The 22,271-nt window shown below is 37.9% G+C and overlaps 1 protein-coding gene across 5 annotated transcripts in view; it reads left to right on the top strand.

Moving 5' to 3' along the window:
- Positions 1–17,823, top strand: part of LOC149323975 (phosphatidylinositol 3-kinase regulatory subunit alpha) — a 77,690-nt gene extending 59,867 nt beyond the window's left edge. For 4 of the 5 annotated variants that reach the window (XM_089494877.1, XM_089494886.1, XM_089494895.1 and 1 more), the window contains 9 exons: positions 4,561–4,663; positions 5,456–5,554; positions 5,675–5,855; positions 7,220–7,345; positions 9,581–9,723; positions 9,829–10,005; positions 10,107–10,175; positions 11,345–11,515; positions 12,636–17,823. In XM_089494877.1, coding sequence (XP_089351003.1) covers positions 4,561–4,663; positions 5,456–5,554; positions 5,675–5,855; positions 7,220–7,345; positions 9,581–9,723; positions 9,829–10,005; positions 10,107–10,175; positions 11,345–11,515; positions 12,636–12,825 — 1,259 coding nt within the window. In that variant the 3' untranslated portion in view covers positions 12,826–17,823. Of the gene's footprint in view, positions 1–2,708; positions 3,206–4,560; positions 4,664–5,455; positions 5,555–5,674; positions 5,856–7,219; positions 7,346–9,580; positions 9,724–9,828; positions 10,006–10,106; positions 10,176–11,344; positions 11,516–12,635 lie in introns of those variants that run through there. The other variant, XM_089494904.1, reaches the window with a different exon arrangement.
- Positions 17,824–22,271: the final 4,448 nt, after the last annotated feature.

Below are 22,271 nucleotides of genomic sequence, written 5' to 3'. Positions count from 1 at the left end.
CCTGGCTCCAGTTCACCCACTTCCCATATCTTATCTCCAGCGTTACCCCACTCTATGCAACCATATCAGCATTGGGATGAAACTCCAATAAGGTTTTTTTGTGAGAACCTCATAACTGTGCTCTATGTTACACAAAAGCTCTGTAGCAGTCAGTGTACTAAACTGAAGGAAGCGGGTGTTTAGGGAGGAGCTGGACTTTCAAGTTGATTTTAATTTGACTCAGCAGTGCAGGACTTCATTTTATAGATCTGCAAACAACACCTGTCGTTGTGGCCCGGTGGAAGTGTGTGGAAGGTGGTGCAGTGAATGCTAACAAGCTTCTGCACTCGCTTGTGGTCTCTTGGAGGCACAGAACTTTACAAGGAAGGCTTTCATTCTAACGCTCACCCCCCTCCCCAACTAGCTCAGCCACTTCCTCTATTTGGCTGCTTATAATGCTTTTCTTGATAGTCATCTACTTCAATACTGCATGCAGCCACCAGTTGTAGGGACTATTTTAAGGTTACTTACAATGGTCTTCTCATTTACTTGGCTAAAAGGAGACCAGTTAAGTCTCGCATTGGCCACTTGTTAGCTGATGACAACTCTGACTTTGACTCTGGTTCCCCTCCCCCACCCAAAAATCCCTTGCTCAGCAAATATTTGAACCTGGCCAAGTTAATCATGAAACTGAGATCTTTATCTTGGAGAGACGTGCGCGCTACAGAGGACTTAAAAAAAACCCTTTTAAAATCAGTGATGAAACAGAAATGAGAAGATAGACCCAGTCAGCACAGAAGTTGATTCTTTCCAAAGGTAAAAGGACTTGAGGTTTTTCTGATTCTGTAGCTTTTTCTTCTTGGTTTAAGGAGCCACACAGATTGACAACACCAGTAAAGATACTTCTTGGTTATTTCAGGAAAGCCTTTGGATTTAAGGATTCTGGATTTTATTTTATTTTTATGTTGCCCTTTATGTTCTGTGGAGTTGGGCAGAGAGCAAGATTGTGTCAGATTGTCATATACATGTATTTAAAGGGGTGAATGCATGTTATACATGCTATACAAAGTAAGTAGCTTTTAGTTTGACTAGAAAGAGAGATGCAAACTTTTTCAGTCCTTAAGAGAAAGTAGTGTGTGCTAGGAATGTATCTACATGGACTTGTATGAGCTTATAAATTGTAATATATGCGATAGTTAAATTTATATGCTTTAAGTGAAGCTTTCATGGTTTGGTGAAAGTTAGTAACATTCAGTGTATGCTAGAACAGTGGAAAATCACCTGTTTGTCATTCTCTTGCCCATTCTGGTTTGCCACATGGTGTCACAGCAAGCTAGACTAGTTTGGGCTAAGCAGTAACCTGATCATACAAGTGTGTATATCCAGAAATTTGCCAGAAACTGTCTTAGTAGAGTTATGCAGAGAGAGAGAGAGCATGCTTTTATTTCTCCCACTGATCCCCCACTTTTTCCATTGGACACTGTTTGAGGAAAATGCAAATGAACATTGCAGTAACTGCCTCATCAGACTACAGCAGCTTGTTATATGTGTTTTGTGTCTTTCATAAACTAATTTAAGCAACGTACCTTGGCAACAGAGCTGTTTGGATAGCAGGTGGGCTAAACCCTCAAGTTCAGTGTTTGGACTTGTGTCTGGGTCTGCTGAAGTGTCCTGTTACCCGAGGCAAATGGAAGGAATCTCCGGGGCATGTCTACCTAAATGGATAGGGGTGGGAGGCTACTTGAGGATGGCTTTAAGCATGGCTGTTGTAGGGCAATGTGTGTGTGAATGTTTTTGCTGCTGTTGATGCTGTAACCAAGTCCTTGCATGCTCATACTTGCCTGGAAGAATAGAACTGGTCAAGAGGTTATTCATATGTGTAGTGCTTAGAGAATGTAAATTAAATTTTGTTTGTGGCTTTCTGCAATACACATTCCACAACAGTTTTAGTATAATGATTTGGTGGTAACGGTAGAACGAATGTGTTAAATATTTTGTATTCCTTGCTTTCCTTTGGTAACTGAGTAAAATGTATAAATTCCATCATCCATCTTTAGCAAGTTTTTTTTTCTGGAGAGGTAGAGTAAAATACTACCTTTTTTATATAAAAAGACTGTTCTGGCTTGGTTTAATGGGGAAAGGTCTCAGATAGTAAGAGATAATATCAAAGCAGATATGGAGAAGGCTGACAAAGAAATCTTACTCTTTAGGAATTTCCAAAATGGGAAGCACTTGATGAGAGCAAGCCAAGAGAAGCTGTGTGAAACAGGTGTCCCAAAATATGTCTTTGCCCTTAGCTAAGTATGTAATGATTGAGAGGTTGACTTTAATTAAAAAGAAATTGTTTGGTTTCCATTCATTACAGTGTAAAAATTTCATTGTTGTAGTTCACGTTAGGAATGTTTGATCACAGATTTAAAAACAGCAAATTAAAAACAAACTTTATCAAAAATCAGATTATTATATTTGTCAGCCTTAGTGGAAAAAGGCATTTCATAGTGGCATTTTCTTACTCCAAGGCACTGTGAATGCTTGAAATAATTTTCAGTACAAAATTTTGCAAGATAAATTTTTATAATATCTTACATCATTCAAAAATGTCCTTTGGCTTGAAAGGTAGATTTCAAATGTGCATAAAACAATGCACACTAGTCCATATTAAATAGTAGAACACTGTGACTTGAAAAGTAATCCAGCTCTCCGTATACTGAGAAATCTACTGTATTGAAAGAAAATGCTTCCTGCTGCAGCATATCAGCCTTTTGTCAGACTGCCAGCAGTGGAATGTACCAAGCAGCAGACAGAAAAGATTAAAGGGGGGGGGGGGGAATCAGCGTAAACTGAGAACATGTTCAGTGTTCTTAATAAATAAGATCAGGTGCTGATCATAAGTGTCTGTTCTTTCTGAAATGACAATTTTTGTAAGATTAACAATGAATAACAAAAATGATGAAACAGGAGTGGTCCAGTGACATTATTTTTGACATGATTGGCTGGGGATTATGATGTAATAGGTTACAGTGCAGCCCCTTATAGGTTTTAAAATGAATTCCAAGACACCATTACAAAGAGATCTTGACTGTTTCCTTATAACTGAGTTTTCTCACTGAAACTCATACAATGTACACCACTGTCTGGAACATGGAAGAGCTGGACATAGACTATCCTAGGACAGATATAAATTGTGGCACGGACTTGATGTTTTACATAGAAATGGACCCACCAGGTAATGCTGCAGAGCTATTGTTGAAGACTTGCATATTTTTGGATGTTACAGCAGCTGTTCTTTAAGCAGAATCTAATGCTTAGGGTTAACATACAGTATTTTGTTGCTGAATTAAATTGTTTTTAGCACAAGAAAAAGGGGAATCAGGAAGGGGTTTTGTGCAAAATAATTTTCATCTTCTTTAATGAATTGTTATGTGCTTGCTGTTTTAGTTTCTTCTCTCACCTGTAGGTCTGCTTATTATAATAAAACTAGTCCTGTTTTCTGTGTCACAGCAGAAGCATAATCATGTTTCCTTGAAACAATGGTGGCATTTTAAATTATTGGAATATTGTTGTAATGGTTATATCTGATTATTTTGACTTGTAATAATTTTGGAATATCATTAGAGTGCATGAAACCTGAACAATGCAACATTCATTTTTATGTACTTGTTTGTTTTTTTAAAATATATGCGCTCTATATGTGTGTGTGTGTGTGTGTGTGTGTGTGTAGGACTGAATCTACCAGTTGAATTAATTTTTTTTAAGAATAATAATCTTGATTCCAGTGTTTTCCTGCTTTAGCTAGTAAGCAAGGAATGCTGCAGTATCTTCTTTGGCATCCACTGGTGTATAGATGCAGTTTTGACATTGAGCAGAATGAATGTGTTTTAAAATCAGTGTTATCCTATAGAATATTAAGATTAACAGCTGGGTTATGTGGGTCACAGATGGGTTGCTTGAAGTGATTTTTGGCAGATTATTATGCAAAATGCAGAGGATCAGAGAAACCTAGTTATTTCCCAAAAATATATAGCAATACCATGAATCTGATGGTTTTGGTTATTACTCACAGCAGTGTTGGGGCTAGAAAACAAAATCATTCTTTCTAGGTGATTAAATAGGGTGGAAGTGGGGAAAGGATATGGAAAAACTTCATTACATAAAATGATCTAAATAAGTTAATAGAAAGGATGGGGAGTGACATGGGGGAAACTTCAGTTTATATCTTTTGAAGTACAAATTGCAGCTTGTCCTAGATGGAAAAGGGGAGGAGCTGTTCTCCTTGGCTGGGAACATAAGACCTTTAAGTAATCCAAGCTGCAACCCTATTCACACTTAACCAGTGAAAGGCACATTAAACATAGTAGGACTTGATTATTAATACAAATGTTAGGGTCCAGTCTACTTGCAAAGGAATGGATTTTGTTTACTGAGATGGAAGGACAGGCTTAAAAATGCTGATCCTGAAAAACAAATTAAAAAGCTCCAAAAATCACCTGCTTCTGAATAAATATTATAATTAATTATTTGAGGAACTACATTGCATGTTTTGTACAGAAAAACTAAGATCTTATTTCCTTTCACTTGCAGCACTGCCTCCTAAGCCTCCAAAGCCTAATACTGTAACAAATAACGGTATGAATAACAACATGTCTCTGCAAGATGCTGAATGGTACTGGGGAGATATCTCAAGGTAAGGGCAAAAGGACACCTTTTATTATAATGAATGTGTGTGTGTGTGTGTGTGTGGTTTTGGCAGGTAATCTATTTAATGGGAACTATTGAAGTATTTTTAAATTTTTAGTAGCCTTGTCATAAGTGTCCATTTGTAAAGCATTAAAATATATGGCCAAAAGCTAGTAATGCATCATAAAACACAAGTGTGCTAAATGTTTCACTGTCAATTTACTACTGGGCAGGGGTGATTTTAGAAACATGTCAAGAGTAACAACATTTTAAAGCATCTAACACACTGTTACTACAGAAGACTGAGAAGTGGCATTATTTGTAATGTTTGTATTTAGGTTAAAAAATAGGATGACATAAGTATTTTTCATGGTATAAACATCTTAGAACAAGTGGGGGAAGCACTATCCAATATAATAACTGTGTTAGGCAAGGCAAATAACTAGAAGAGTTGATCTGTGGATTCTAAATGTTTGCACTCTGCAAAATTATAAAATAAAGTGGGCAAAAAGTATGTTCCTAGTAAAAGTCTAGTATTTTCTTAGTATTTTTTCTGATAAAAGCGTAGTATTTTTTTTATCTTAGAGATATATATATATATATATATATATATATATATATATTAGCTGTTTGTAGTTTTACTTGTATTTATTTTTTATTTTGTAAGCTGCCTTGAATCCCACACTTGGAGAAGAAAAGCAGGTTATAAATAAAGGGATTGGCTGATTGCAATGATAGGTTGTTGTTGGGATTTCAAAATAAGAAGCTGAACTAGATGTTGCCTTTGGTTCCATTGCAGGGAAGAAGTCAATGAAAAGCTTCGTGACACTGCAGATGGTACATTCCTGGTACGCGATGCCTCCACCAAAATGCATGGGGACTATACGCTTACACTAAGGTGAAGACAACTGAATCAAGATTTTTCATTGAAGCATTTTAAAATATGTCTGTATTTAAGAAAGGCTTTCAGTGTAAACATGTTTAACTCTTTTTTCGTCCCTCTAAATTTTACTTACAGGAAAGGAGGAAATAATAAATTAATTAAAATATTTCACCGAGATGGGAAATATGGCTTTTCGGATCCATTAACGTTCAATTCTGTGGTTGAGCTAATAAACCACTACCGGAATGAGTCTTTAGCTCAATATAACCCGAAACTGGATGTTAAATTGCTTTACCCTGTATCCAAGTATCAACAGGTAAAACTTTGTTCCTGGGTGGTGTTTGAATTACAGAAAAAATGTAAGCTTATCTTCTGAAGGATTAGCCTTAAATTAATCTGTGAGGGCATTTTAAATAAAGGTCTTTAAAAACAGTGACTAGAATCATGTTCAGTAGTTATGAGATCATAAACTGGACCTATGATCTCATAGGTGCTGGGCAGTTACATTTACAGTGGACCCTTGTTATACGCTGGAGTTTGGTTCCAAAATCCCCCATGTATAACAAAATCCATGTATGCTCAAGTCCCATTAAATATGACATAGCAAAATGGTGTCCCTTATAAAAAATGGAAAATCAAGGTTTGGCATTTGAAATTTATACTTTTTTTGAATATTTTCAAACCATGGATGCTTGAATCCATGTATACAAAATCCGTGTATAAGAAGGGCCGACTGTACACTTGTTAACAACTGGACATGACTGCCAAACCCTACCTTTTAAACCTGGAAGCACCCCAACCAAGCGGTTTCCAAGGGGTTACAGATCTTGACACTGGGAAATGACATGTGATCTACCAGTCAGTGATCTACCAGTAGCGTGGCATCTTGAGAGAAGTAGTGGCAGGACCCCAAGACGGTGGGGTGGGGGCTTTCCAGCTCTCTATTCTAGACATGTGCTGCAGATGTCCTGTTCCAGTTCCCTGGTCTGCAGTGCTTCAGAAGTCCTCCAACTGGGGCACTGCCAGGCTGAAAAAGTATCTTATTGGGGAAGTTGCATCATCAGGTGTAACTACAACAATCCTGATAATGCAGGATCTCAGCCATTGTTTCTCTTGAAGTCACCTTTAAGTGTTATGCCTAATTATCGCTAGAATATGTCTTTCACTTCATCAAATGCAAAAATAGGGTCTTTTCTACATCAAGAGACTCATGTCACAATGTGTCTGTTCATATAAACTGATCACAGGATTCTGTGTACTGCTTTTTGCTATAACAAAGTTATTTTCCTACAGTATGCATTAACATCCAAATCACTTTTTATTTATAATCATGACTTCTTTGCATAGATAATAATTTTAAGTAACAAAAAAAGGACAAACTTATGATTCCTCATGGTATGAAAGTTTTGGGTTAGGCTAGAATCTATCGTTGCATCTGATGGTCAGATAAGCTTATTCCACAATAAAATGTGAGTGTTGTACATCTGCTTTTGGTGCCAATATTATCTGCAGTGCACTTAGTCTTGTGTGGAATCAATTCCTCATGTTGTAGGAAAATTTAAAGTGTGGATATTAATTCTTTTACAAATGATAATACTTGCTTGATGATTATTTTATGGAAAACACCCATACTGCAAAATGTTCTTCACTAGGTCTGTTTGTATGTATGTCTTCTTCCAGGATCAAGTTGTGAAAGAAGATAGCATTGAAGCTGTTGGAAAGAAATTACATGAATATAATATCCAGTTCCAAGAAAAAAACAGAGAGTATGACAGACTCTATGAGGACTACACAAGAACATCTCAGGTGAGCAGAGTTCAATATCAGTCACATACCGAACCTATACAGTGATCTACCACATTAGGACACATGCTAACAATTTTCAGAGTTCAAAATTTGACATTTCAGAGATTTTGATCTGACTGCTATGATCATATTCTCCATATGCTGAGTACCAACCAATTTGCAAATGTTCTGCTCTCCAGTCACTTGCAGGTGCACTAATACGATAGTAATTACTGACTCAAAATAAAGAAAATATGCTGATTACAGCAGGGAAATGAATGTTTAGCGTACTGCACTGATGTCGCAGTCACTGATTACATCAGCAGGGTTGAACAGCTAGGAATCTGTTTCTTGCAAATGGTCCCCATAGTATATCTAGAAGAAACAAACTTTTTAGGGAAAATATTTCAGTTGATGAATTAGTGTATGGTTCCTTGTTTAAAAAAAAAAACTCATCCTGCATTGTAGTAGAGTTATAGAATTGGAATCATAGAGTTGGAAGTGACCTCATTTGTCCAGCCTCCTGCACAGTGCAGCATCTCCAGCTAAAACATCTCTGAAGTAGCTTCTGAGTTAGCAGGATTGTTGCGTGCAAACAGGTTTGTTATTTTATGACACGTGGCGCTTTAATGCTTTATTGTAAGGATGACCACCTTGTATTTTTTCCAGCAAGTAAGAAGGGAGCTGTTTTTGATAAGGATATTGTTGTCAATTCTGTTTGATCAAACAGAATTATGTAGTTTGCAGTTGTCTGAATTCTGTAATTTTGTTAGTTAACTATAAAACTCTCTCTAAAACAAGACTGTTTTAAAATTAAGAAAATGACTTTATGGTCAAACCGTGTTAAAGTGCTTATGGAGAGTTATTGTTGTTGTTGTTGTTGTTCATTCAAGTTGTTTCTGTATTATGGCCACCGTAAGGTGAACCTATCATGGGGATTTCTTGGCAAGATTTGTTTAGAGGAGGTTTGCCTTTGCCTTCCTCTGAGGCTTGGAACATGCCCAAGCTCATCCAGTAGGGTTCATGGCTGAGCTGGGAACCAAACCCTGATCTCCAGAGTCATAGTCCAACACTTAAACCACTGTGTCATGTTGGGGAATTAGCCAAATTTAAATTGGGAAAATTCTTAGATGAAGGTAATACTAGAAATAAATGTTCATAGTATTAAAAGTAGTGTAAATGTTGATGATACATTAGATGTATGTATGTTTATAAGTTATCTTTTTTGTAAGTTTGCATATATGCAGTATATGGCAGAGAACCTAACTTCTAAAGAATGTCATCAAGCATGGCCAAAAGCAAAGACAAGTCTGCATAGGATTTATTTTTCTTTTCTGTGCCATATCACAGATAACAATCTATGTAAACATATAATTTCAGAAGAAATTTGTTGCAAGGTAGTTGTTGCATGTGAAGAGTCCCAGGAGGAGATCCTGGCATCTCCAGTTAGGGCACGGAAAGAATATGGTCGGCTTTCCACATTAGCTGCTTTGATTTTCGTAGATTTAATCATTCATGGATTTGATTCATATCTTCTCTCTTAAGTTCTTCACTACAACTCAATGGCCAGCTTTCACCAGACGTTGCTTTGGAGTACCTAGAGATTCTTAGAGAGAATACTTCTCTAGGCATTTCTGGTGGGTGTTGACCATAGACTTGCAGCCTTCCCACTTTCACAGGAGTCCTGGGTCCCTAATTCCAGCAGATGTGGAGGGCCCACTGTACTCTTTGACACCCTGCAGGGTTTCTGCCAATTAGTTTAGATAATGCCAACTATCAGTCAGATGAATGATCTGATTGGATGAGTTCCATGATCAAAACTGATGTTCTGTACATCAGAGAGAATGACGGAGGGATGACATGATTGTACTCTTTAAATATCTAAAGGACTGCCACATAGAAGAAGGTGCAAGGTTGTTCTCTGCTGCCTCAAAGGGTAGGAGCAGGTCTAATGTTTTGAAGCTGAACTTTACAAAGAGATGCTGAACAATGGAACCAATTACCTAGTGAGGTGCTGGGGTCTTTTTCTCTGGATGTCTTCAAAAAGAGGTGGGACAACTACCTGCTAGGGATGCTCGAGTAGGAAGTTGAACTCAATGGCCTATGGGGCCCCAACCAGCCCTATGATTCTATGTAGGCAACCTCTCATGTTGGTTTATTGGTATTAAAAAGAATCTTGCTACCAATGTACTTTAAATGCAGAATAACCAATCATTTTCAGAGCTTTACTGATGTTGCAAGTCTTCTCCTGTTTAGGAAATTCAGATGAAAAGAACTGCTATTGAAGCATTTAATGAAACCATAAAAATATTTGAGGAGCAGTGCCAAACACAGGAGCGATACAGCAAAGAATATATTGAAAAATTCAAACGGGAAGGAAATGAGAAAGAAATACAAAGGTTGGTAGTAACTGTATTTTCAATTATATAAAATTGCACTAAAACTACAAACCTGGACAGTGCCTGAGAATCTGAGCAGGTTATAACATATATTTCCCCCCCTAGAATTATGCACAACTATGAAAAATTGAAATCTCGAATCAGTGAAATTGTGGATAGTCGGCATAGACTAGAAGAAGATTTAAAGAAGCAAGCTGCTGAATACAGGGAGATTGATAAACGCATGAACAGCATTAAACCAGACCTTATACAGCTCAGAAAGACTAGAGACCAGTACTTGATGTAAGTAGCTATAGCTGACAGATAAAAGTGCAGTCCTTCCACAGAGTCCAGATTTTATAACTATTACCATAACTAACCATGTCTTCAAAATTACTTTCCAGGTGGCTGACTCAGAAAGGTGTTCGGCAAAAGAAGCTGAATGAATGGCTTGGCAATGAAAATACAGAAGAGTGAGTATCCAAAGTCCTTGTGAGCTTTATGTCAGTTAAATTCTAGTTGAGCACAACATACTCAACAACAGGATGTAAATTTTCTCATAGGCTACTGCAAGATGCCTTATGGTGCCTTGTTCTACAAGGACACCTAGGCATCATGGTTACTTTTTCTGACAGCAGGAGCCTAAGAGATGAGTCCTCAATCATTTAAGATAAATAAATAGATTTCAAAAGTGAAGGCTAACATTTCCAGTTTTCTCGCTACCTTGATACTTTAGGCTTGTATCTTTTGACTTCAAAAGACTATGGGGAAAGGGATATAGCTTTTATATGTCATCTACTTCTCCTTCGAATTTGGGTTCAAGATGGATATTATAATGCTGGTTGTTAAGCTAGACATTACCTAAATGGGTGGTCTTTAGTCCTTTCTTTTCTCTTCAATAAAGGGAAGCAATCACTGTCCATACAGCAGTTGCACACAGTTCACTGGCTTATGTACCAGACCCAGTGTATAAAAGGGCCATAATCTTCTGTTGAATCCACACTTGTGACTTAAGGTAAACATACCTGTTAGGAACAGCAACTGAGTGAAAATGCAACAAGTTTTAAGCATTCAGCAAAAGAAGACAAATAACAAAATCTACAGAGAAAAACACAGGGGGACTCTAGTGCTGTTTCACTCTGTTTACAAGAACAATTTGCATTGCTCCCAACTTGTTCATAAGGCAATTTTCTGGTATTGATTGATAGCAATATCTGTTTTCAGTCAACAAGTAGTCTGTGTGAAATAATGTTTGCTACTATCTTAGTGCACCCCAAATCACCTCATGTTGAACTGTTCAGCATTGTCACCAGTGTAGCAACCTTATTAGTAGCCATACAACAAGTACTGCATGGCATATTATTTTTCTTTAATTTCTTTATTGTTATAATGGGTAGCTGATAATAATTTTCATATTCTTAATGAATTTTGACATGCAAAGTTTGGAATAGCAGATATACAAGTTTGAAATTTTAGTTCTGCTTTCCTAAATTTTGGAAGATAAATGAGGGAACTATGATTAGGAAATTGATTGTTTCTAAGCCTGCAGAACTTTGCTTGAAAATGCTAAATGAGCTATATTAATGCTAAATGAGCTATATTTTCAAGTCATTAATGAAATTAATTTGTGTGTTTTAAATAGCCAATACTCTATGGTGGAAGATGATGAGGATTTGCCTCATCATGATGAGCGCACATGGAATGTTGGAAATATCAACAGAAGTCAAGCTGAAAATTTACTACGTGGAAAACGGGATGGAACATTCCTTGTTCGTGAAAGCAGTAAACAGGGCTGCTATGCCTGCTCTGTTGTGTATGTATCTAATTGTTTTTGTCTACTTATGAAGCAGTAGACTGAGCAATAAATCAGTCTTCCTTTTCCCCATCCTATCTCAATCCCACTCTTGTCTAGAATAAAATTTAAACAAAAAACAATTAAAGATATTGTTTTAAACTAGCCTCCTCCAGTATGATGCCTTCCAGTTGTGATGATTGACCATTTTCATCATCCCCAACTAGCATGCCAATGGCTGAGGAAGATGGGTATTGTCATCTTACATATCTGGAGGGCACCAGTTTATATAACTGTTAATTTCTTTATCCTAGTGGTTGCTAAACATTTTGGTGACATATGTTACAAACCTATTTGTCCCACCAACTAATCTAGAATATTTATATGCTTATCACTAGTCTCAGTTTCTGTCAACTTAGCAGTTAAAAAGCATGTAAAAGTGCAAGTAGATAAATAGGTGCCCCTATTTAGGTGATGGGAAGGTAACAGCGTTCTGTGCAGCCATGCTGGACACATGAGCATGGAGTCATTTTTTATAATGCTGGCTCCCTTGGCTTAGTAACAGAGATGAGCCCCCTACAGTTGGACACAATTAGACAACCTTGTCAAAGGGGAAACATTTACTTTTATTTAACTTAACCCCCCCCCCCTCCCAACTTCACCACCCATCAAAAAGAACCTCCAGAAACTGAAATCAAAAGTGACTTCTGGTTACCTCTGAATTGGGTAGAGGACTGATTTTGGGGGAAAGGCTGTGGTCTTTGAGGAGGAGGCCATGGAGTGAAATTTGGTATGCACTCCCATCAGAGTTGCCCTTCCCCGAGTTACTAGATGAGAGTTCAGTTATGATGGTGGAGGGGCACCAGTAGAATACTATTCTCCCAGGTAAATGTACAGTATATAAGATTAAAATCTGAAGATTGATAAGTATTCTGAGAGATGTGGAAGTGTAACAAAAAAGAGGGGATTTTATATAATGTAGTAGTGAATACAAAGTACTGAAATATTGTTGGTTCAGCACAAATATGTCAAGTTGTTTTTGGCTACACAACAATCACAAGTCAAAGCATATTTTTCCCATCTTATTTAAAAGAGAAACAAAGTGTTGGCAACTTAAAAACAACTTTTTTTCTTCACTTAGGGTGGATGGTGAAGTGAAGCACTGTGTTATCAACAAAACACCTACTGGTTATGGATTCGCTGAGCCATATAACTTGTACAACTCACTGAAAGAACTGGTGCTACATTATCAACACACATCACTAGTGCAGCACAATGACTCTCTCAATGTCACACTAGCCTATCCAGTATATGCACAACAGAGGCGATGAAGATGTTAATACTCTTGGGTTTGTCTGTTTTTATTCAATGCCCACAAAGATAATTCAGCAGCAGTCCTGAGGCCTCTGGATAGTGAATGCTCTTGAGCTGGAGCTAAGGTGTCAAAGCCATCTGTCTTTGGATGGGACTGAAGTTTCCTTCACAACCGCGGTGGAGAAATAGCTGTGTTGAGAGCTGTGGACACACATTTCTAATCTAAAGTGCTTTTTTGGTGGGGGAAAAACCCTAAGCAAAGGAAAAAAGAAGAAAGAAGTGCTATACCTGTCTCGCTGCAGGGACATAGAGGCCTTTAACCATGGTGCTTGTTGACCATTTCCTTGAAGCTTTAAGAGCTCAAATGTTGGAACTCTGAAGACCCCAAAGTGCAGCAGGGGCTGTATAAATGGCAACATAATTTCTCAGTTGTGACTTGGGTGATGCAGCTGTATGTGGTGGGTGCAAGATGCCCAAAGCTGTGGATTGCTGATTTTCTGAAGAATATGTAGCAGAATGGCACTTTTGTTTTTAAGGGACACTTTAAAAGACTTGACAGTGTGTTTGTCAGAAAAATGGATATTGTAACAGAAGTGCCAGGAAGTGTTTTTGTTTAGACATTGAAAATCCTGTTTTGAGAAGATATTTAAGACTGAAGAAAACTGGACTATTACAGCCTATGCTATATAATATGTACATAGTTCTGGATGACTAACTATCATAGATGGATACTGTGTCAATACCAAACTCATTCTGTTCATTATTTGTTTCTGTTTTTTGTTCCTTTTTTGGAAAGCTGAATCCTTACACTGCTATGCAATACTTCATTTTCTATAGGCTGTTACTGGTTCAAGTGTAATTAGGGGATAAGCTTTTTTCTGTTTTTTTTTTTTCTTCTTTTCATCATCTCAAAATGTTCTCTTAACACTTATTTTTGTGTTAATTTTCATTTTGTTCAATCTCTCCCTCCTCCCCTCTATTTTAAAAAGAAATGTATAGACCGTCAGTAAAAGCTGGCTTCAAAATTAAAACTATGAGCTATTTTAACAGGGTTTGTCCCCCTTTTTATATAGTATTGGGCTGCTAGCTCAACGTTAAAATTGAAAATTTCCTTTTTAACTAAAGATTTTGTTGGGCAGTGCCTGATAACCTTCAAAGCTGCTTTATTCAATAAAAATATATAAACATTGCAAAGTATCACTGAGTCCAACAATATTGTTTGGAAATTATCTTCAGATGTTGGCATCCCACTCTGTATTATCCATTTTTAGATTTGTGTCCTAAGAGTGTTTATATTTGGAAGAGGACATTTACTTTGAAGGAAACAGATGAAAACAAAGACTGATAGTGTAATTAAAGTAATTTTAATTCTTCAGAGAAAATCATGTGAAATTTTGACCAATCATTCTGAACATGGCATCAATTTACTTTTCACATCACACAGAGTAACAATTTTGGTTGTTTTATTTTTTTAAATATACATTCATTTGGCATATATATTTCATATTATATAACAGAAGAAAAATAATTTTAGGAAGCCCTATTTTGGTGACACTTATTTCCCACAGTTAATTTTTGGTTACTTTTATGTTTCTGTGAAATAAAATAAGCAAAGATTCTCATCTGAACAGACAAACAAATCAGGTAACAATGGGGCAAAAATAATGATAGAAACACAAAACTTCAGTTTTAATAGTATTTTACCAAATTCTGCACTTCTTTAACAACATTAAAAACATGGTTCTGTTTTCTGTTTTACAATTAGTTAAGGAACCTTTTTTTAGTAAATAAGGAAAAAGATATATCCTCTGGAGCTCTTTATGGTTTTCACCTGTTAGGCAATCTGTGCTTCTTAAAATGAAGCATTAAGGACTACTTGTACATATATTTTTTGTATCATTTGCTAACATTATAGGTATGTTAGTTTTGTTCCCTTTTTTAAAAATTTACCAGTATCTTTTGTATTTGATGCTGTGTGAGGCGATTGTTTATATGTTGACTTTTGCTTTCCTGAAGAATGTGGTTTATTTCAGCATACTTTAGAGTTCAGTTCAAACTCCTCTGAAAGTCAGTGGGAATTTTGCCAGCCTTCAGAAAAAGATTTGGAAGGATAGTTTTTTGTGGCTTTTTCAGGCTATGTGGCCATGTTCTAGAAGAGTTTATTCCTGACGTTTTGCCAGCATCTACGGCTGGCATGTTCAGAGAATGTATTTGGAAGGAGTTAAGGCTATAGCTGCAAGTTAGAAACTTTAATTCTCTTGCACTGAATTAGTCTCACTACAGTCAATGAAACTACATTTATTCAGGAAGAAGTAAACTAAGACCTCATCTGCGCTGCAGAAATAATGCAGTTTGACACTGTTTTAACTGCTATGGCTCAATGCCATGGAATCCTTGGATTTGTTTTGTGACATATTTTACCTGCTATACCAGAGATCTCTGGTACAAGCCGCAGGATTCCGTAGCATTGAGCCATGGCGGTTAAAGCAGTGTCAAACTGCATTATTTCTGCAGTGCAAATGGGGCCTAAATTGCATTTCATCTCACAACAAAGAGCAACCCAAAATGTACACCGGTTTTAATCAGGTTCATTTATTCTTCCCCACTAGACATCTAAAGAGTAGGAAAACATGCATTATTGTTTGTGATGGGCAACTTATGACTGGTCTTTGAATAGCAAGTAATTTCTTGTAATATAACCAAAATGCACTTTGATAGAGCAACATGAATGTGCAGCAGTAGGTTCTCATACTTCGCTTATTGTCAGAGAGACAGTTTTGAAAAATTTGGAGGGAAGAGAAAACTGAATTTAAAACTCTTGTTAAAGAGGAAGATCTGGGGCCCAGATTTAGCCCTTCTGTTCCTGTAATCCCCCAAAACAGTCAATCAGCACTTTGATTTGACAGTATTGATCATGTGTTTGGTGCTGTGAGCTGTTTCCAGTCTTGATTTAGGAATCATCTATCAGCCTGTAAATCTGAATTGGATATATTGGCTGAGTCTTGAAAATTACATACGCAGTACCATTTCTACTAAATGTTCTCAGTCCAGCAGCAGATACACATGCAAAAGCCTGCTCCTGTGCATGCATCTCCCTGTCTGGTTGAGGATGCAGAGAGGCAAAACCAAAACTCCTGAACTACAAAGATAACATAACAGGGCTTCTAGAATATGAACTGTGATGTTTATATCATGATAACAACTGCTACAGACAAAACAAGTTATGGATTCCTTAACTTGAGGCTTAGACTTGCGGTCTCTTGATATATTTCTATACATGTGTATGAATGAGAGAGTGAATGGCTGTACTCTAAATGCAATTTTCAGCGACTAAGCATGTGGTGAATTTTTTCTTCAGATTTTCCAATTGTCCAAACAGGCTGGATGTGATGGGCTGGGAGTGTTCCTAATTGTATTTTAGTGTATGGATTTTGTTGGTACTTGTGTTGCTAGCTGCCCTGAGGGCTCTCTAAACCGTTCAGCTGGAGATGCATTAAAAAAAACCCAAATAGAATCATAATTGGAAATTTGTATGAATTGGGAGTGCTCTTTGTATGGAGATAAATTTGATTCAGATATATAGGATTTGTTTTTTGTAAATTACATTTGCAAATGGAGGAAGACAGTTCTATGTGTAGTCATTATGCTAAACTAAACATGTTCTAACTTCTCTAACTTGTGTTGAAAAAAGAAGATACACACTTTCCCCCCCACACACTAAATCTTCAGTCTTGAAGAGTGAATGGTATGGGTGCATCTGACTTTAAATTCAAGTAACTGAAAGGCATAGGGAGCTTGGAAAAGGTCATGTTTCTAGAATTTGTTTTAATGTGTAAAGCCAAAATTTATGTTTCAGTGTCAGCTGTTATGTAGAAAAAGTGGCTTTGTCTTGTAATTTAACAATGAGCTATGAAGCTTTTTTGGGGAAAGTATCATTTTGATCTTTTTCATTGGGGAGAATGTTAGTTCAATTTAACACAGTGCTTTTGCTATGCATGGTATTTGTTTAGAGAAGCGATTCCTAAGGTGGCTTTTACTCAGAATCGCTTTCAGAATGGGCAGTTCCAAGCACAATGCCTTCTATGGGACATAATTCAAAATGCAATATTCTTTTCTTTTGGGGGGAAATAATTTTAGTAAGATCTGGTTAAAATGGGCAGATAAAAAATTAGGGGGAAAATAACCTTAACATTGATTTTGTCCCTACAAGATTGCATTAGCTGCCCAAGATGCTGCTATTTTATTCTAAGTTCCCCCACCTTAAAAAAAAAATCTTAAGCTCTTTTCTGTTAAATAAATGTGTTTTTAAAACATTAAAATTTCTTTGTTTTAATTTTTTAGGGAGGCAGAGGCTAAATGGATCAGTTGTACATTGCCTTTAAAAGGCAATATTAACAAATGCGCCTCCTTAAAAAATGTTGGCTTTCTAAAATTGATGGAGCTGTTGTCCTGTTTTTAAGTCGCTTTGAAAAAAAACTGTACTAGGTTCTTCAACCAGAATAAAAGTGGTTTTGAAACTACACCTGATGTGTGGGCTCCTCAATGAAGGCACTGGCATATAGACTTGCACTTTTTGTATGGGTGTAACATGGAAACAGCGATAAATAAAGAATGGTAGCACAGAAGTAAGTGTAGGAAGAGATATTCCAGCCACCTCCCCACCCCTGTCCTGTTGGTGTGAGCATGGAATGATTTACCTGTCTTTCTGCCATAGGTTGTTCTGACCATTTCGCACATCACAGTAGTGTGATTAACTCCACTGTATGATATGGGTACACATTTCTGTGTGGCTACTGGAGATTAATCCCAGATCATATCTCCTGCAAACTGCATTCTCTTTTTCTTTTCTTTTTTTTTTTAAAAAGCTGTGCAGAGACAACTTTTTAAAAAAATCTGTTTTTAAAACCTGATTTTTAAAGAAACATATAGCTTCTGACATTGCTACCAATATTTGATGTGGTGAGTACAAAATGGAGCAGATGTGCCCCCAATAAAAATGTTGAATAAATCGTCAATCTAGTCATGTGGCTCATTCACTGCTATTCAATCCATATATTGCTATTTGATTGAAAGATTAGGAGGGAATCACAGCTGCACACACTTTGCATACAGAAGATACCACATTCAGCCTCAGTAAAAGGTCAGGTAGCATGTGATGGAAAAAGCCACTGCTTTGGACCGAAGATGATGATGATGATGATGATGATGATGATGATGATGATGATGATATTTATATACCACTATTCCATTCGATCACAGCGGTGTACAACAATTGCAATAACGATACAATACAAGATAAAAATTGCAATAGATAATTAAAACTTACAAAACAGTGCACAGTATACATAAAATCAACATTAAACCAAGCCAGCAATATACTCTAAGATGTTAATCATATGGGGGGGGGGGCACACATATCACGGAACATCATGGAAGGCTTGATGAAACAAAAAGGTCTTCAATCTCTTTTTAAAGAGATCCAGGGAGGTGGCGGTGCGGAGCTCCTCAGGGAGGGTGTTCCAGATCCCAGGGGCCAAGATGGAAAATGCCCTTTGAGTGGCTGACCTATATCTTGTAGAAGGGATCCTCAATAAACTCTTCCCAGATGACCTGAGTGTGCAGGCGGATTATATGGGGAGAGGCGGTCCTCCAAGTACCCTGGGCCCAAGCCATTTAGGGCTTTATAGGTTATAACCAACACCTTGTATTGTGCCCAGAAGCGAACAGGCAGCCAATGGGAGATCATACAAAATTGGTGTTGTATGGTTGGATAGTTTCTGTAGTTAGATAGTAGCTAGTTCATTCCTATTAAGAAAGTAGGTCTGGTGGTTCTCCGAGAGAAACCAAGCAACATTAGTTCCTGGGAAATATTCTGGAGGTCTGTGTTCTATAAATGCATAGGTTGCTCAGTACACAGCAGAAGAAAGTTGCTTCTGCAAAAGGAGTCATAAATCAAAGGGGGAAACCTGTTCAGAATAAAAGAACTGACCATTAGAAATATATTCATATTTATTACAGTTATTAAATCTTATTAAATTATCCATATTTATTAAAGTTATTACATTTTAATTTATTAAATGTTCTCTGGGCCATGTACAGCATATAATAAGGCAGTGCTCAAGCTGCTTTCAATAACTTCATTAAAGCTGGAGAGAAGGCTAAAACCACACCAAACAGCTTGTTGTGTGCCTTCAAGTCATTTCTGATATAGCAACACTAAACCTATCACAGGGTATTCTTGGCAAGATTTATTCAGAGAAGGCTTGCCATTGTCCTCTGAGACTGAGAGAGAGTGAATTGCTCTGGGGTCACCCCATGAGTTTCCATGACCAAGCCATGATTCAGATCCTCATCTCCTGGAGTCCTAGTCCAACTCTCAAAATCACTACACCATGCTGGCTCTTTACCAGCAGATATTCAAATCACATGCCTGAAACAGACCACAGTGTAAAGCCGTTCTTTAAAAAAAGAGAGAGACTGGAAAGGCTCTGAACTCTGAAAGGCATATGGAGAAAGTCTTCATGCATTCAGTGTTAAAGAAAACACTAGGCAAGCTTCTCTGGAAAGGCATTTCATAAATGAGGGATCAGAACTAATAGGGCCCTTTCTCTTATGGTCTCCTACCACATCTCACTTACAGGTGGGCCAAGAAGATATGATTATGCTTTCCAGAAGCAGGCATTAACCAGGTGGTCCTCTGCCTTTTTTAAAGTTAAGCAAGTGTTCAAATTGTTGGAAAAGAGCATTTGAAGGATAGAGGGGGAAATGCTGGTTCCCATCACTGACAATAGGGAGATGCCAAGAAAAGAGGTGCTGCCACCTCCTGAAAATGGCTTGGTTCCACCATGTCCAAAACCTGGCCCAATGGCCATGCCAGCTGAGCATGATGGGAGCTGCTTTTACTGAGCCCTGTTGTGGTTTGCTTCTCCATACCCACCTGTTATCTCCCACTTGGATATTAGGTGGAATATCTGAAAAAAGAACAAAACGTATGGGTTGATGCTTCCATAGCTGTCTCCTGTTTTTCTTTTTCCTTCACACTGCAGCTTCTCAGTCAACCTCCTCCTGTTTCAGCAGTAATGTGGTGATGACATTGATAATTGGCATTATCCTGGTTTAAGCCGAGGTAGCAATACAGATAATGGCATTCAATGAGGGAAGGGATGAGAGTGGCTTATTTATTTATTATTTTATATATTATATCCATTATACCTTTCTGTCCAGAACTTAACACTCTCAGTAGATTAGTTTGTTAATTTGACATGTCTTCAACCCAGGGGAAGCTTAAGCTGCTGGTGTCTCTCTACGGCTTTTATTGCCATGTGACTTAATGCCATCTATTTGGCATGCATAGGATTACTTATGGGGCTAATCTCCCCTCCCTCTGGGTTTCATCTCTGCATTAAATTCTCAGTCCATCCAGTGTGCTTACCTTGTAATAAGAGAAAGTGTCCCTTCACATCTGTGGGATATTTAATTTCTTTTTAAGCACATGATATACTTGAAGGTATATTTTGAGTGGGAGCGGGGGTAGACTGCTTTGGCAAGTTTGGCTGGACTAACATGTCAAAACAGTTACATTAGTTACTGTAGCATTTTAGGTTTTGGAGCTAGGGAGGCGAGGGGGGTGAGCCAGGATTTTGCAAGTGACATGATTCCTAGATGGAGAGCAGCCTCTGAGTTTTTTTTTGCCAGTGGGTGGGAGCAGAAGGACTTAAGAATCACTGTTGCAGATGTGGAGAGAACTGCTTGTGAAGACAAGAGGAGGCTAAACTGAGCATCATCACCACCACCGACTAACAGATGCTCTGCTTCTCCTGCAACTAGAATTCTGAGACAACTGAGCCAATGAAGGGAATTCCTCCTAAGAGTTTCATTGGAGTGAACAATGGCAAGAAGCATTACTAGCCCTCTCCAGTCTTACCAGGTGAGATGCTAGGAAGCTAAATCAGTGTTGGAGATGGCTAGTTTCAGAGGGATTCTTGTCCGAATGGAGGTATGTGGATGCTCCAAGGAAGATCAAAGAGGAGTATTCTTAACCCAAGCACACGGTTCCGTTTCATTACCTTGTCCTCAGGATAAAATCCAAGCTTACAACATTGCTCTTTGAGTGTAATGGAAGTGATGCCACAGTACTTCTGATTGTCATTTTCCTTCATTTTTATTTTATGTTATTTGTGGTTTGCATTTTGTTTGTTTGTTTTTGCATTGGGGGACAGGATAGCTCAGAGGTGGTGAGAAAGTAAACTGCCACCCATGTTTGGAACTGGTTTTGACTTGTTTTGGCCAGTTTTCAAGCAAACATTTTAAAAGAGAGAGAGAGATGGAGGGCTAGGCAGATCGTTAGAGGGGCTTCTGGGTCATAAAAGCAGCAGTCAAGGGTTGCATATGGCCTGCACACTGCACTTTGCACACTCCTGGATTAAAGGAACCTCAGGGATGACTCATTTTACATCAGTGTCTTGGGCTGGTATAAAATTTAGCAAAGTGCCTTGCTCAATGAGTGCACAGGTATACTCATCACAACAACGCTGAAGGAAGCTGAAGAGGATGAGGGGGGAGGAGGAGGAGGAAGAGGAAGAGGAAAAAATAAGGATCCAAAATAAAGATAAGGATTGAGTGCTTCCAACTAAGCATTCTTAGAAACCATTCTTGTAATATGCAGCTGACAGATGTCCATCTCTCAATGGATGGTCATTACAATGGGCTCTTGAAATCCACTGGGGTTTGGTTCCAGGACCCCCATGGATTCCAAAATCCATGGATGCTCATGTTCCATTAAATGCAATGGAATAGTGAAATGGTGTCCCTGTTAGAAATCAATCACCTTATAGCCTCTCACCTAGGAGCCGCAGCAATGGCCCCAATCTGGCCCATCACCACTGTTTCAAAGCAGTTTCTGAAAAGGAGTCTTTTTTTACCTGTCCTTTTCAGGGCAGCTTTTTTCAGACTGAGGCAACTTGGCGGCAGCTTGCAGGCAGCTTGAGGGCATGTGTCATGTGATCACCACATCCCCAAGCTCCCTGAAGCAGGCTTTTTTTTTTTTCCTGTCTGTTTCAGGCCTTAATATTTCCAAAGAGTGGATGGTTGAATGCATTTATAAGAAATCCATGGCTGCAGAGGGTTGACTGTATATTGCTAGATCTGCACCTCCTCATTTGACAATGAATAGCAGAGGGTACGAAATATATCCCCTGGACACACCCATATTCTTAGTTTCTTGTTAAGCAACTGTGTGAGAGATAATAATTTATCAAAGAACACCAAAAAGTTGTTTGGTCAGCATAGATGTTGAACCATGTTTCAGGTTTGCCCTGGAATTCATCATTCCAGATTATACCACTGCTCCCCTGCAGATTCTTTCTGTGGAATATTTTATATCTATGAGGAGCTTAGACTAATAATTGCAGAGAAAGCTGTGGAGAGCATTAGAAAGGCTATGGAGAACCACAACTAGCACAAA

This window comes from Sceloporus occidentalis, unplaced genomic scaffold, assembly GCF_023333645.1.
Source record: "Sceloporus occidentalis isolate IW3139 unplaced genomic scaffold, rSceOcc1.0.p SCAF_1, whole genome shotgun sequence".
Taxonomy (NCBI): Eukaryota; Metazoa; Chordata; class Lepidosauria; order Squamata; family Phrynosomatidae; genus Sceloporus; species Sceloporus occidentalis.
The sequence above is the reverse complement of the archived record's forward strand: the minus strand, read 5'-3'. Positions and strand labels throughout refer to the sequence as shown.